This window comes from Natator depressus, chromosome 5 (genome assembly GCF_965152275.1).
Source record: "Natator depressus isolate rNatDep1 chromosome 5, rNatDep2.hap1, whole genome shotgun sequence".
Lineage (NCBI taxonomy): Eukaryota > Metazoa > Chordata > Testudines > Cheloniidae > Natator > Natator depressus.
In genome coordinates, this window is record NC_134238.1 from 76048519 (window position 1) to 76065632 (window position 17114).

At 41.5% G+C, this 17114-nt stretch overlaps 2 protein-coding genes across 5 annotated transcripts in view; both read left to right on the top strand.

The window, feature by feature from the left end:
• The window catches only part of SRFBP1 (serum response factor binding protein 1), a 122317-nt gene extending 109405 nt beyond the window's left edge, over positions 1–12912 (top strand). For all 4 annotated transcript variants that reach the window (XM_074953022.1, XM_074953021.1, XM_074953018.1 and 1 more), the window contains 4 exons: positions 7403–7484; positions 8795–9548; positions 10060–10097; positions 11348–12912. In XM_074953022.1, the coding sequence (XP_074809123.1) occupies positions 7403–7484; positions 8795–9548; positions 10060–10097; positions 11348–11538 (1065 nt within the window). In that variant the 3' untranslated portion in view covers positions 11539–12912. The remainder of the gene's footprint in view (positions 1–7402; positions 7485–8794; positions 9549–10059; positions 10098–11347) is intronic.
• LOC141987573 (zinc finger and SCAN domain-containing protein 32-like) lies at positions 668–2989 on the top strand. Its single transcript, XM_074953025.1, has 2 exons — positions 668–1957; positions 2544–2989. Exons 1-2 carry the CDS (start codon positions 1386–1388, stop codon positions 2599–2601), a joined length of 630 nt encoding a protein of 209 aa, XP_074809126.1. The 5' UTR covers positions 668–1385; the 3' UTR covers positions 2602–2989.
• Positions 12913–17114: the final 4202 nt, after the last annotated feature.

Below are 17114 nucleotides of genomic sequence, written 5' to 3' on the forward strand. Positions count from 1 at the left end.
GAAAGACACACATTAGTGAAAAGTGGTACAAGAAATAGTATGGCTTCATACAAATAAATATTTACCATTCCAGCATTTTCATAAATAATCAAATTTAGTGTTGTGTTTTTCCTCTGTGGGTAGATTTAACATTTTTCCTTCTAAATTAGATTTTCTGTCAGTGTTTTTCGTCCTATAAAACACTTATGTTCAATTTGTTTTTCCATAAGCTTGGATATGCCAAAAAGTCCAGAAATAGGAAGTGTTTAAGGATAAGAATGTCACATTGTATGTTTATGGCTGCTATCTCCTAATGTAGATAGTGTTTGCGAGTATTTTTCTATAAGAAAAATGTGAGTATTCCATATAAACTGGCAAATAAACTTAAACCCTTTTCCATAAATACTTGAATTAAAGAACACCAGATGTTGCACAGAAGCTACTGCTGCTTTGTGAACTTTATGGTATACACTTTCTAAACCCACAGGAAGCATCTGAGGGGGAAAGTATATTAATTAAGTTCAAAAATACATTTTCCAGCTATAGAAAAATCTCCAAAGAAAATACCTTTTGATCTTCAGCAATGTGAGCAGGCTGTCCCAGTAGTCTGGGAGCAGAATACACTGTTGTCACATGGGATCTAGATTTTGGCTTCTAGTTCTCTAGGCCAAACCAGCCTGCGAGTAAGCCAGCTGAGGCCCATTGGAGATGGAACATGTATGTCTCTTGGACCATCTCCTCTGGCCAATGTTCAGAGCATCGCAGACTGTCTGCAAAGGGAACATTTTCCCAGCTCTCCTTGACCTGAGGAAAGATTTCTGCAATATGGGGGACTTGGGGGGAAGGAAAATTGCTGGCAAGCCCAGAAAATCATCTCCTCAAACAAGAAATATGACCTAAACAGTATCGTCTTCTAAGATGTTGAGTTTCCCTCACTATTTTGTAACTTTTTCCCTAGGGCTGGCCAGAAAACATTTGTTTCCAAAGAAGTTGGAGAGTTTGAAATTTTGTTTTTATTCTGATATGGAATGTGGGGGAGAAACCCACCCCGCCCTGGTCTACACTAGGACTTTAGGTCAAATTTAGCAGCATTAAATTGATGTAAACCTGCACCCGTCCACACGATGAAGCCCTTTATTTCGACTTAAAGGGCTCTTAAAATCAATTTCCTTACTCCACCCCTGACAAGTGGATTAGTGCTTAAATCGGCCTTACCGGGTCGAATTTGGGGTACTGTGGACACAATTCGATGGTATTGGCCTCCGGGAGCTATCCCAAAGTGCTCCGTTGTGACCACTCTGGACAGCACTCTCAACTCAGATGTCCTGGCCAGGTAGACAGGAAAAGAACCGTGAACTTTTGAATCTCATTTCCTGTTTGGCCAGCGTGGCAAGCTGCAGGTGACCATGCAGAGTTCATCAGCAGAGGTGACCATGATGGATTCCCAGAATCACAAAAGAGCTCCAGCATGGACTGAATGGGAGGTACAGGATCTGATCGCTGTGTGGGGAGAGGAATCCGTGCTATCAGAACTCCGTTCCAGTTTTCGAAATGCCAAAACCTTTGTCAAAATCTCCCAGGGCATGAAGGACAGAGGCCATAACAGGGACCCGAAGAAGTGCCACGTGAAACTTAAGGAGCTGAGGCAAGCCTACCAGAAAACCAGAGAGGCAAACGGCCGCTCCCGGTCAGAGCCCCAAACGTGCCGCTTCTATGATGAGCTGCATGCCATTTTAGGGGGTTCAGCCACCACTACCCCAGCCGTGTTGTTTGACTCCTTCAATGGAGATGGAGGCAACACGGAAGCAGGTTTTGGGGACGAAGATGATGATGATGAAGTTGTAGATAGCTCACAGCAAGCAAGCGGAGAAACCGGTTTTCCCAACAGCCAGGAACTGTTTCTCACCCTGGACCTGGAGCCAGTACCCCCCGAGCCCACCCAAGGCTGCCTCCTGGACAGGCGGAGAAGGGACCTCCGGTGAGTGTACCTTTTAAAATACTATACATGGTTTAAAAGCAAGCATGTGAAAGGATTAATTTGCCCTGGCATTCGCAGCTCTCCTGGATGTACTCCCAAAGCCTTTGCAAAAGGTTTCTGGGGAGGGCAGCCTTATTGCGTTCTCCATGGTAGGACACTTTACCACTCCAGGCCAGTAACACGTACTCGGGAATCATTGTACAACAAAGCATTGCAGTGTATGTTTGCTGGCGTTCAAAGAACATCCGTTCTTTATCTCTCTGTTATCCTCAGGAGAGTGAGGTATTATTCATGGTCACCTGGTTGAAATAGGGCGCTTTTCTTCAGGGGACACTCAGAGGTGCCCATTCCTGCTGGGCTGTTTGCCTGTGGCTGAACAGAAATGTTCCCCGCTGTTAGTCACGGGGTGGGGGGAGGGTTGAGAGGATAGCCACGCAGTGTGGGGAGGTAAAATGCGACCTTGTAACGAAAGCACATGTGCTATGTATGTAATGTTAACAGCAAGGTTTACCCTGAAAGAGTGTAGCCACTGTTTTATAAAATGTGTCTTTTTAAATACCGCTGTCCCTTTTTTTTTCTCCACCAGCTGCATGTGTTTCAATGATCAAAGGATCTTCTCCTTCCCAGAGGCTAGTGAAGATTAGAAAGAAAAAAAACCACACTCGTGATGAAATGTTCTCTGAGCTCATGCTGTCCTCCCGCACTGACAGAGCACAGACAAATGCGTGGAGGCAAATAATGTCAGAGTGCAGGAAAGCACAAAATGACCGGGAGGAGAGGTGGTGGGCTAAAGAGAGTAAGTGGCGGGCTGAAGCTCAAATGTGGCGGCAGCGTGATGAGAGAAGGCAGGATTCAATGCTGAGGCTGCTGGAGGATCAAACCAGTATGCTCCAGTATATGACTGAGCTGCAGCAAAGGCAGCTGGAGCACAGACTGCCACTACAGCCCCTGTGTAACCAACCGCCCTCCTCCCCAAGTTCCATAGCCTCCACACCCAGACGCCCAAGAACGCGGTGGGGGGCCTCTGTCCAACCAGCCACTCCACCACAGAGGATTGCCCAAAAAACAGAAGGCTGGCATTCAATAAATTTTAAAGCTGTAAACTTTTAAAGTGCTGTGTGGCATTTTCCTTCCCTCCTCCACCACTCCTCCTGGGCTACCTTGTAGTCATGCCCCTATTTGTGTGATGAATGAATAAAGAATGCATGAATGTGAAGCAACAATGACTTTATTGCCTCTGCAAGCAGTGATCGAAGGGAGGAGGGGAGGGTGGTTAGCTTACAGGGAAGTAGAGTGAACCAAGGGGTGGGAGGTTTCATCAGGGAGAAACAAACGGAACTTTCACACTGTAGCCTGGCCAGTCATGAAACTGGTTTTCAAAGCTTCTCTGATGCATACCGCGCCCTCCTGTGCTCTTCTAACCGTCCTGGTGTCTGGCTGTGCGTAACCAGCAGCCAGGAGATTTGCCTCAACCTCCCACCCCGCCATAAACGTCTCCCCCTTACTCTCACAGATATTGTGAAGTGCACAGCAAGCAGTAATAACAGTGGGAATATTGGTTTCGCTGAGGTCTAAGCGAGTCAGTAAACTGTGCCAGCGTGCCTTTAAACGTCCAAATGCACATTCTACCACCATTCTGCACTTGCTCAGCCTGTAGTTGAACAGCTCCTGACTACTGTCCAGGCTGCCTGTGTACAGCTTCATGAGCATTAAGGGGTAGGCTGGGTCCCCAAGGATAACTATAGGCATTTCAACATCCCCAACAGTTATTTTGTGGTCTGGGAATAAAGTCCCTTCCTGCAGCTTTTGAAACAGACCAGAGTTCCTGAAGATGCGAGCGTCATGTACCTTTCCCGGCCATCCCACGTTGATGTTGGTGAAACGTCCCTTGTGATCCACCAGAGCTTGCAGCACTATTGAAAAGTACCCCTTGCGGTTTATGTACTCGCCGGCTTGGTGCTCCGGTGCCAAGATAGGGATATGGGTTCCGTCTATGGCCCCACCACAGTTAGGGAATCCCATTGCAGCAAAGCCATCCACTGTGACCTGCACATTTCCCAGGGTCACTACCCTTGATATCAGCAGATCTTTGACTGCGTGGGCTACTTGCATCACAGCAGCCCCCAGAGTAGATTTGCCCATTCCAAATTGATTCCCAACTGACCGGTAGCTGTCTGCAAGTTGCAAGTTGCTATCGCCACTCGCTTCTCAACTGTGAGGGCTGCTCTCATCTTGGTATTCATGCGCTTCAGGGCAGGGGAAAGCAAGTCACACAGTTCCATGAAAGTGCCCTTACGCATGCGAAAGTTTTGCAGCCACTGGGAATCGTCCCAGACCCGCAACACTATGCGGTCCCACCAGTCTGTGCTTGTTTCCCGAGCCCAGAATCGGCGTTCCACAGCATGAACCTGCCCCATTAGCACCATGATGCATGTATTGGCAGGGCCCATACTTTCAGAGAAATCTGTGTCCATGTCCTGATCACTCACATGACCGCGCTGACGTCGCCTCCTCGCCCGGTAGCGCTTTGCCAGGTTCTGGTGCTGCATATACTGCTGGATAATGCGTGTGGTGTTTAATGTGCTCCTAATTGCCAAAGTGAGCTGAGCGGCCTCCATGCTTGCCTTGGTATGGCGTCCGCACAGAAAAAAGGCGCGGAACGATTGTCTGCCATTGCTCTGATGGAGGGAGGGGCAACTGACGACATGGCTTACAGGGTTGGCTTACAGGGAATTAAAATCAACAAAGGGGGTGGCTTTACATCAAGGAGTATTTCAGGCAGGACTTCACAGAGGGTTCCAATAAGAAATGGTGCGCCTAAGTAATTGTTCTTATTGGAACAAGCAGGTTGGTCTGGCCTCTGATTGATACGTGGCTAGATTTACCTTGCTGCACCTTCTCTGTGAGTGACTGCAGTGTGACCTAGAGGAGTGAGTCCCCTAGATGGGGGAGGGGAGGAAGCAAATGAGTAGAAAACAAATCTGGTTTATTTCTTGTTTTGATCCACTCCATCTATCTTTTACATCTTTGGCTGGCAGCAGACGGTGCAGAAGGACTGCAAGCCATCCACATCTCATGGCTGCTCGGCAGAAGACGGTGCAGTAGGACTGCTAGCCATCCTCATCTCTTGCCTGCCTGGCAGAAGATGGTACAGTAGGACTGCTAGCGATCCGTATCGCGTGCCTGCTCACCATAAGATGGTTCAATAGGACAGACTGCAGGACTAAAGAGAATGACCTGATCAAGTCACTCCAAATTTAGTCCCTGCGCACATGTCTGCCCAGGCGCTCCTGGCCGACGTGGCCAGGAGCACCTCGGACATGACGATGACGGCTACCAGTCATACTGTACCGTCTGCTGCCACAAGGCAATGGATTGATGCTGCTGTGTAGCAATGCAGTACCACGTCTGCCAGCACCCAGGAGACATACGCTGACGGTTACCTGAGCGGGCTCCATGCTTGCCGTGGTATGGCGTCTGCACAGGTAACTCAGGAAAAAAGGCGCAAAACGATTGTCTGCCCTTGCTTACACAGAGGGAGGGAGGGAGGGAAGGGGGGACTGACGATATGTACCCAGAACCACCTGCGACAATGTTTTAGCCCCATCAGGCATTGGGATCTCAACCCAGAATTCCAAAGGGCAGCGGAGACTGCGGGAACTGTAGGATAGCTATCCACAATGCAACACTCCGGAAGTCGACTCTAGCCTCGGTACTGTGGAAGCACTCCGCCGAGTTAATGCACTTAATGCACTTAGAGCATTTTCTGTGGGGACGCACACACTCGAATATATAAAACCGATTTCTAAAAAACCGACTTCTATAAATTCGACCTAATTTCATAGTGTAGACATACCCCTAGTGTTGCCAATAGCTTGACATTTAGGGCACTCACTTCCAAACCAGGCACAGTAGGAACTTGAACTTGGGTCTCCCACATTCCAGGTGATGAACACAGGGCTATTAGCAGTACTGGATTTGGTGTCTCTTTCCCCTCCACCCCACAAAATCCATCCTGGATCTGATATGCCTTCCCAATCAGTTTTGCTTATTAAGAACTTTGCAGTGAAGTGAGGACAATGTCGTGACTGAAGAACAATCTTTCTAATAACTGCCTGTTGTCTTTCAACATGCGAAGAACTAGGAACTGAAAATCACAAGGCTAGGAGAGGAAAGAAACACCATCCCATAGTACTTTTACCCTAATTACTATAAATTCCTCCTTTTGCCTCCATGACACCCAAATTGTCCTCTGTCTCCCTTATTTCTTCATACAAAAACACAAACCCCAATATCATCCTTGCCCTTCAATCTGACCATGTTAACCTGCTCTTTAAATCCCTCCAATGGCTTTCTCTGCTCAGCTGCATCAAATTTAAGCTTACCTTTGCCTTCAAGACCCTGTATAACTCTGCACTTAACACTTATCCACCCTTCTCTTTATCCATCTTCCCTTATCTCCTCTGCCGTACTAATGCCAGCCTTGATGCCTCATTCCACCTGCTTCTCTCACAAATATCTCTCTTCCTTTATCCAAACCACCCCATGCAAATGGAATGCCCTCTTTGAGCTGGTCCACAAGGTTACTACCTTCTTCATGTTCAGATACTTCCTGAAAGTTAACTTCTACTGTGACTCCTACAAGAAGTCAGGTGGTTGCTTATTCCTATTTATCCACAGCTTTTTCATAACGTCTAGTTAAAAAAAACACAATTGTGTTGTGTTTTTCAAACTGTGCTACTAAGATGTGGCTAGTTGACTACCTTACTTAGCTTTGTACATTTCTACTCTACCCCTTCATCCGTTTGCCTTTTAGACTGGAAAGTCCTTGGAGACAAGGAGCAATGTTGTCTCATGTTTGGAAAGCATCTAATACATTGTGAGCTCTATTGGAAATAATAGTAATGACTTCAAAATTTAGTCTCTAGAGCTCTATGAAAAAAAGATGAACAATATTATCTGACTTAAGTTATTACCCCTCCAGCCAAGAGGAGGTGGCCTTGTGTATACAGTCCTCTTCAGCCTTTTTTTGAATTATTGTAGACCAATATAGCAAATATGCAGTGAATGTAAAATTGTAGTATGTTGTTCAAGCCTGGAAGATGTGCAGACAATCTATTCTTAAACATAAACATCGCAATATCACTCATATTTAATAATAGGGCGATTGCAATGGTGCATATTTGTGATGTTCTTATCGGTAGCCCCATAGTCAAATTCTTTCATGCTCCTTGGGATGATGTGAGATTTTAATTTAAGACAAATGTGAGGTGTGCAGGCCTGGTAACATTTAAACTTTCATTGTCTTGGAGTTTTTGTTTTTTAGTGGGCTGGGAGGGCTATACACTGTCACTAGTGTGTCTTATAATATGGATCAGGAAAATCTACACAACCACCTTATCACCATACAACATTTCTTATTTATTTTTCATTTTTTTTATACAGCCAAATTCCACTGCAGCTGACAGAGCGACTGCTAGACTAGCAACACACCCACTGTTGAAGACAAAAATTGCTGATATTAAAGGTATGAAATAGACAGTCTCATCTTGTGCACAAACAAATACAGGAATTTGAACATTTATCTTGTTCTATCCCTTAAAAATGGTGTTTTGGAAGAGGTAATATAATTACTCTGTCTCAAGGATGTTTGTCGTAACCACACAGATGAATTTTAAAGGTTTTACAGTTAATTTCTGAACACTGAGGCTCCCTGTATTCTGTAAGGAACTGAATTTTTAATAAAAAGAATATAAATGAATATGAATATATATATATATAATAATGAATATGTCATGTGTCAATAATAAACTGGCTTATTATAGCCTGAATATGTTGGTCACTTTTGATATTAAAGTGCTTCCATGTTTGTTCTCTGCTTTTAACCCACAGTAATAGTATTTGCTATTAGGTGTATGTACTATTTGCTAATAGGTGTATGTACTGTTACACATTTGTATTACCGAACTTAAGCCAGCTAGCTGAGATGAAGTCACAGACTTAAAATAGTTTTGTAATATTAACTGCTTAGCAGGTTAATAGGTCTAAAACTCTCAGTTGTATAGCAGCTTGCAGAGAGAGGGGATTATATGATTCATAAAATCCAGAAGTCTCTGCTAAATTGGTGCTGCATCGTATTTAGAGCAACACCTATATTGACTCTATAAAGACTCTATATTGGAGGTATTTAAGGCTGGAGTTTTTAAAGTAGGCTAAAGCAGTTTGCACCATTTCCAGTATGGACATAGCTTGTTTTTCACCGCAGCATTCACATACCCTACACACCACCGCTAATGGTGTACGGTTTAGATATAGGCTAAAAGAAGGTTGAGACATGTTGGTTGGTGCTCTCTGTTGGGCAAAGAGCAGATATGGAAAATTCCAAGCCAAAGGGTGAATGTTTCAGAAAAAATTAGCTTGTGAAAAAAGGTTATGGTGGAAATAAACTTAGCTAATAACAGGCACTGCTAGGTGCCTATGATTATACGTGTGTGTGTATATAACGTGTGTTTGCAGTTTTTCCACACTCAAAATATCACCTAACATTAACTTGAATCAATGAAAATCATCTGATGCTGAGAAGTTCGCTGCATGCAATTGGAGCCCTCACTCAGTTCTGATTTCCCCACTTTTCCTCTTTGACATTACTTCAAGCCATTTTCAGCCCCTATTTTTACTTTCTAAATGATCTAGTGAAGGCACCAAAAATATCTCATACTTGCTCAGCATAGTGGATCTAACTTGCAAACTTAGTGTCAGAGCCACTTGAGCGTTATTTTAACTAATGTATGTACTGTCGTGATGCTGCAATAACTCTATTTGCTATTATTTTTGTAGCTGCTGTAAAAGCCTTTAAGGATGCAAGACGGAAGCCACCTAAAACTCAATCTTCAGATGAGCATAAATCAGAAGAACAGCTTTCTCAAAAGCCTAAATTGAGGCAACAGTCTAATAGCAATGTAGATAACCAGACACATACACTGGTTCTAAAACAGCAAGACGCTAAAACAAAGGTGAATGTGAAAACAGCCACTAACATAGAAAATAAACAAATCTGCGAGAGAGAATGTGAGCAGAAAACTTTAGAAATTGAAAGAACAGATTCTCCGGGTGATTTGTCATTACAAACTTCAGAAAAACATGCAGTAGTTCAGGATCAAACCGAAATAACAATTGACTTGCCAAAAAGAAAAAAACTTACAAGTGCGAACAAGTTCAGGATAACAAACAAATCAAACAGTGATGTCAGTGATATGGAAGAATTTGATAACAAGGAGTATTTTGATGACAGCACGGAAGAGAGGTTTTATAACCAGTCATCCGATTCTGAAGATACTGATAGTGATGATGATTTCTTCATTGGCAAAGTAAAGAAAAAGAAGAAGAAAGTGGCAGATAGTGACCTTTCTTCAGCAAAGGAAAAGAAAAGACTCAAAAAAGCATTACTAAACACAACAAAGGACTCAAAGTTCATGACGATGCAGGATGTGATCACAGAAGAATGTAAACCAAGTGCAAAAGCAATGAAGTTGGAATCAGTATTTTGCAACTCTCTGTCCAGATCTGATCAGAAATCCAAAAATATGAAGAGGTACTTTTTTCCATTTCAGTTATAGAAATTAGAGTAATTATTATGACTTGTAATATTTCCATCAAATGAGCAGAATTTCAGCCAATCACTGCTCAGAGTATTTGGATTGGCATTTTGTAGCCAGTCACATTATTCTTCCTTGACCATTACGCATTTTTCAAATTTTTCCCTGCTCAGGAAAGTTATTCATGTGTCAGCATCAACAGAAAGTCCTAAAAACATGCTCACAGCAATGTAACTGCTCCTGACCATCATAAAAGTTGAACTCAAAAGCTCAAGATGAGCCAACAACCAAAATCAGTTTTATATACAAAAATATAAATTCTTGCATTGGTTTACATGTCAGTTTCACTTTAATGTTAACCAATTGCAAAAGCTATTTATTGCTATCATACCCTAGTGCCATGTAGATTATCCAGCAAGTATGGTGGAGCTGGCCATTTTTTCAAACAAATATTTTATTATTATTCCTTTCTTGAAAGATCTTTAATACTATTTTCTTGTTTTTTAGAAATGTTAACTATCAGACTTCCAAAAATAGAAGAACAGGTATGTGTCCATGGTACTGCTGCTCCATTTGAATTCCTTAAAATGCCAAAAGTAAAACCTGTCAATCTGTACTTATGCCTGTAGGGCTAATCACAATGAGGTATTCTGTTTTGTTTCATATTTCAGTTTAGGACTTGTCTCCATGAAAACAATTAGTTTGCGGCAAGCTGGGGTGAGAATCTACCCCCTACTAACCTGTCATAGACTGTCTGTGTGGACCCTCTTGACATGCATTAACTATGTTAATGTGCTTTCATTTAGTTCCATTTCAGAGAGGACTAGATCAAAGAATGTAAATGTGCATCAGCATGGTCTACATGGACAGTTAGTCTGCAGCAGGCTAGTGCAGGGTAGATTCACACCCCGTCTTGCCACGAACTAAATGTTCATGGAGACAAGCCCTTAGTGACATTTATTCAGATATTTTTGTTTGAGTCATCAAGGGATTTCACTTGCCCTTTAACTTGTAGTAACTGTTTGATGTTATACATTTCCATGGTTTGAAATAGTTATCAAAAGCAAGCATCCTACAGGTCTGTACTCAGCCACCTTTCCCCACGTAAAGTAATATCTTACTCCATGAAGCTACTCATGCAAAAAGGTACAACCTGAGTGTGAGTAAAGGTGGCGGAATACAACCCTTAATCTCATCAAGTGGTTCATCCCAGCAAATTATTTTAGCCACTTGAATATTTTACCCAGATTGTGGCTCATTCTGCACTTTCAAGGATTAGAATTTTTTTGCTGCATCAAAGAAATTATGTACCGATCTCATATTGAAAGTGCTACTCTAAAATCAGATGTCCAGTGACTCATCCCTCATTGGTGTACTGTACAATAAACTCAGATTGTGATGACTCTTATGCATGGTAATTAAAATTCCTCCCAAATTTTGCATTGAAACCCCAGTGCCTTCTGCCATCTTAACCATATCATCTTAACCATATCTGCTGTTCATGACCTGTCAGTTTGCTGATTTGTGAGAAGAGGGATAATCTTCCTGGGTATTTTTTAAAAAAAGTATAAAGTATAGTCATGTGTTCATGTGTGTATATTATGCGTGTCTCATTAGGAATGGATATTGGAGATTATATGGTATGTCTCACTTATTCTATATTGGCTTAGTTATATTGGCTTCCAGTAAATACCTACCCTTATCTTCAGGTTTTTACAGTATGTATTACCTGGTTTTGTGTATGTTCATAACATAGTTGCATTTAATGCTTTTTTTTATTGTATTTTATGCACAGCTTTTCCAAAAAATGAACTGCGGGTAAAGAGAAAACAACTTGCTAAAGCTGCTGGTATACAGTATGAAAATAAAAAAGAGCATTTAGAGCAACCACTTCATCCTTCATGGGAAGCAAGCAAGAAGCGTCGGGAACAAATATCTCAAATTACAGCATTCCAGGGGAAAAAAATTAAATTTGATGATGATTAAACTTTTTTAATGTAAATTCATATTTTTAAAGAAGATTCTTCGAGTTCCCCTCAAGTTCGGTGTCTACTTTTGAGATGTAACAGCTTGTGTTTTGACTGGACCTTTGTGACCCTGGTGTTATAGATTGAAAAGAGAATATTTATCTTCTTGATTGAGATAATACGTACAAAGTTGTTTGGAAAGTAAACCTTTTACAGTATTTGAGAACTAGTGCCTTTTTCAAATCATATTTACATGTATAAACTAAATAGTATCCTAATCTTGTGCAATTGGTGATGTAGTCTTTTAAAGGTTTTTTAGCAAGGGAAAAGCTATTCCAGATTTGTTTATAATGAAGATTGTTTCATTTGCTCAGTTTGTGCTATATTAGTTGACTAATGGGGATGTCACATAGTATCAGACTCAGAGTTCAGTTCTATAGTGCCACCAGCTGTGAAACCCACCATGAAGTCAAGAAGGGGTTTATGGAGATATTTTGTGCTCTGTAGTAGTTGGGAGTTTTGACTTGCTTCTGTTTCCTCTGTGGAGTTTTGCGTTATGTAAGGTACGCTCAAGAGAATTATTTAAGGACTTCCATATCAGAAGAGATGGGAAGGATAAGTGCTCCTATCTAAGAAAACATTGTTAAAATAGTTCATTAAAGCATATGTTTAAAATATCAAAATATTTACTCTTGTCTTAGCTGGAAGAAGTTAAGAGCCCTGTTAGCTCTGAAGACATTTGCTAAATTCCATAAATGCATGAAGCAAGCAGAAATGGAGATCAGTAGTGCTTAAGGTAAACTCTAGGTACCAATAAAAACTTGCCATCTAAAAAATAATCATCTTTCTTGATTAGATCAACAATTTTGATAACTAAAGTGCACAGTCATGAGCATTCCTGTACTGAAAGGAAAATTCAGTGTGCCCCACTTAATTTAAATTGCATATAAAAGTACCATCTGATCAAATGCTATTGATTTTTTTCCTCCAAAGATCTTGTTTTTTTGATATCCTAACTGTTGGAAGGGCATTTGACTGTGTTGGATGGAGCTATCAGTTTAGTGTTTTGGAGTTCCTGGGATCGGAGTGTGGGGAGATGGTTTTTAGCCATATTTTTTTCTTAAAAGGTCTTTCATATTAGTTAATTTTAAAAGATCTATGAACTTAATTGTAACTGTCTCTTCCTCGTGGTTTAATTAGGTGCTACTGTCCTTTATACAATTGGTCTGAATCAATTCCATTAAACATATACACAGTCAATAATATGGATATTCTATGCTATGCATTGCTATCCGTACAGCAGGAAGGTTTTTATATCGAAAGTGACGTTCTCTCCCTTCCTGCATTACGTTGCAGCCTTGGAGGAATGTGGATTTCAATTAAGTTTGTGCCCCAGGATATTTTGTGTTTTTTTTATTCCTCATTGTATGAAAGAGGGGTGGGTGGGTGGGTGTGTAGATGTGGGGGGGGGGGGGGGGTTATACCAGATAGTAGCAATAGACTCAAAGTAATCTTGTACTAGGTCAGCAGCCAGTGGTTATACATAGGAACTACGTTCATTATATTTTGAACATATGTTTTTCTTCAGGGAAAATCATGTTTTGAAGAGAAGGTCATCCTCTTGAAAGCAATATCTAGAATACTGTTTTATATATTCTAGACAAGGAACTTTTTTGAAGGCTTAGTACTAGTCCAAACAAATATTTGATGTGCAATTTTCCTGGCTTCAATAAAGGGCAGGAAACTTTTTCTCTCCTTTTGTTAGCTGTAATCCTGTTATAAAAAAATTTCTTCACAGGCAGCTAATATTTTCTAGGTAGGTAAAAGTTTCCAATTTTTAGAAGTGACTGATCTGCATTGTGAAATTTAAAAAACAAACAAACTTGTAAACTTAAAAACGTAAGAAAAATGTAGATCATGTACAATATATAGCTAGTTTTTAAAAGTTTATATCCTGAAGCGTCTCTTTACATGTCCTTAGAGTGCCAGGACCATTTAGTTTTTCTTGGCAGTTAAGAATGCAGGAAGAGACTTTGTTATAGCTATAATTTGTAACCTTAAGTGTACTCCTGGGGGTATCTGAAACATCAGAGCCTCCTTTTTTGCAAAATGACCTTTTAATTCTTCACGAGCTTGACTGGAAGGCCTTGATCAGAGAAATCCAACCATTATTCCACATTCTGATGCTCAGTTACTGTAACTTTGGGGGATGAAGAGGAAGGGCAATCTGAGTGTGACAGATCCTTTTTTACTACCTTCCATGTGTCTTATGGGTTATTGCTACTTAGGTTGTGCTTAGAGGCCATACCCAGGCTGGGGCCCCAATGTTCTAGGCACTGCACTATAGAGAGCTCTATTTTATTGTATTTGTGCAAGAGAACAACTCTTTTGAGTTGAGGAGCCTAGTGAATTCATCTGAAGTTTAATACTGTGTTCACAGGAGTTTCTGTTCAGAAAATAACACACAAAGTAAGTGTACATTTTGCTAAAGTGATTTGTATCTCTTTCTGTGTTGTTCTGTGGTAAACCTATGGCCAACCCAACCCAAAAATGTCTAAGGGCCTACATATTTTTCTGGTTTTAATAATGATTGGTATACTGAAAAGGCATTTCTTTGGGTGTGAACATTAGATGACTGGCAACTCCTATCAAGCTGTAGCAAGCTGCACAGTTCAAAATAAAATCAATGTTTAGTACTGTGCACAGAAGAGAGACGCTGTATCAATACATATTAACAGACAATTGCTCAACTGCAATTCAGGTTGCAAATATGTATCAATAGCTGGCAGTGAAAATATCTTAATAGACCACATACTTAAAAAAAAAAAAACTGATGGAAAATCAGGAAACTTAAAGTTACTTTAAAACATTATGGAAATGCTGATATTGCTATCCCCATTTTAAAGATTTGAAAACTGAGACAGATGTAGTAAATTATGTTGTATATACAATTTAATTATTGAATTAGATATGGTATCAGGAGAGTTAGGGCCTGTTCCAAAGCCCTTTGCAGTCATTGGGAGTCTTTCCAGTGACTTAAATGGGCTTTGGATCAGACCTATAGGTTCTATCTGTAGATCTGTCATTGACTTACTCTTTGATATCAGGCAAATCACTAAAACTGAAGATGAGGTCCAGTGTGGGCAGGTTTACCACAGAATAACACAGAAAGAGATACAAATCACTTTAGCAAAATGTACACTTACTTTGTGGGCATGTGCACTGTGTTTTGATGTAAATATGGATCCAGGAGGTGTGCCTTTTCTAATAAATAATTCTGAGTATACTTCCTAGTCTTATCTTACCTGTAATCACACGGCGTATTAGACACAGACACACAGTATTGTGTTTTGGGCTCGAGGCATGCAATCAGCAAGAGGCCATGCTTACACTGGTATTAAATTGGTTTGCAATTTCTAACTGAAATATATGAGAGAGTATTGTCTTTATCACCCGAAGTGGAAAAAGCCCCATAACTGAGATAATTTTAAAGCTGGATTGAAGAAATACTGCTGTAGGGAAAGAACCTGCAGTGGCTTTATGGGCTTGAAAAGACCCATTAGGTCATTTTGACTGTCTCAGCTTATGTGATATCCAGCATGACAGAGAAACACATTAGCTGGATATTTCAGCTAAAGAGATTGAGTGAAATAGTTAACGAAGTGGACATTTAATTGTGTTCACCTTCATACTTCTGCATTAACTTCTCAGATGAATGGGAGGCACTACACACCTCAGGGTACCTTTCAGCGGTGTGCAAAGTACTTACACTACACACACCCCTAACATGGGTATAAATAACAGTAGATCGTGAGTAAAGGTATGCCTGAACCATGTGGGTATGGGCCTCTCTATTCACTCAAGCAGTGCCTGTCAACAATACTATTTTTATCAATATAGGGTCCTGCTGATGGAGCCGCTCCCCACCACAGGGAAAGACTCCTACAGCAGGGATCTGCCAGAATCTTTCCTCATAGTGGGGAAAGGCTCTGGCAGCTCTCCGCTCCTGGCCAGCAACTCCCTGCTGTAGGAACCTTTCCCTGGGGCAAGGCAAGGCTCCAGCAGCTCCCTGCCAGTAAAAGGCTCCACCCGCAGGGAGCTGCCAGAGCCATTCCCTGCCACAGTGAAAGGCTGCAGCAACAGGGAAAGGCTCTGGTGCAGGGAGGCAGTGGGGAAAGGCTATGGGAGCTCTCTGCTGCCAAGCCTTTCCCTGCTGCCTCCCCCTTGCCAGAACATTTCACTGACACATGGAGCTACATGCTGCAGCGTGTACCAGCTTGCTTTTCACTGTGGCTTGTAGCTACACACCCAATACACCGCCACAAGAGGTGCAGTGGAGACATAGCCTTAGTCTATTGATTCAGGCAGTGTACAGAACTGGGAATACAACACAACGTTAGTTCATATTTGGAAGGTAAACCATACGGCTTAAAAAATGTATTTCCATGAAAATTGAAATTCTGAAGGAACTGCAGGATGGTTAGCGATGTGCCATTACATCTCTCTGGCTTACATGGAGCCAGGCATGTTAGAGGGTCTAAGCCCACTCATTTCCTTATGGTATCTGTTGTTTGGAATGAATTCTTCAAACTGGTTTCTAGGCTTATGCTCTGTTTCCTCTGGTGCTCTGGTTAGATGATTGCTAACAGTGTGTCCTTAGTACAGTGTGAATGTTGATCTAGCTGTAGGATAGATCATCCCACCATTCCTGTATTATTAGGCACTAGTGTAATGGACATACTTTCATGCGTAGTTTCAATGTGGTAATTTAGTTCTGGTTTCTGCTTTTTATTTTGTTTCTACTTCACATCAGAATTTTACCCAAGTCAAATGACAAAATAACATACACTATATTATTGGTGTGTGGTTCCACAAAGCGTATCTGCTCCAAGTAACAGAACATCGTTGTATCTAAATAGTGTCTTTTATTCACTTCTATTTTCCTTGATACTCTAAAAAGACAGATTGACAATTACTATAGAAATAATGTGGTGGCTAAGGCTTTAAAGACAGAGAGTAGAGCACAAAAAAAGTTTTCAAATCCTAAATGAAATATCTTTCATCATGGCCTGAAGGTCACTTTGGGTTTGACTGGCGTCCAGGGAGAGCAAATTCCAAATGGGGCCCTCATTTTGTTTATGCTTTTGCCTCTGAACGCTGAGTGTTTAGACTTGGGTCCTGGCAGCAAGCACTTCCCAACAGGATTTGTTATAAGGAGAATGTTGCAGGAGCCCCTTCTTAAAATTTTGGCCAAAATGAAGGGAAAGTTGGAGTGATTTCCCTGCTTCTTATTGCGTTCACACCCTCTCTTAATGCTGTGAAACCATCTCTGTCACAGATGAACTAAGCCTGGGCTTAGGAAATACTTCTTGAAGAGCAATTGTTTACAGTGAATGATGGGCATTTTCAAAATATTTACAGAGGGGAAGATGCCAGGAAACACTAAAGGTATGACTACACAGCATTTTGGAGTCAGTGCGAGATAGCAGGGCTCACGCTAGCGTTCCAAAAACAGCTGTAGAGACAGTACTTTGACGTTGCAGCTTAGGCTGGAGCTCAGGCTCAGAGGCCTGAGGCTTGCTCCAAAATGCTGTG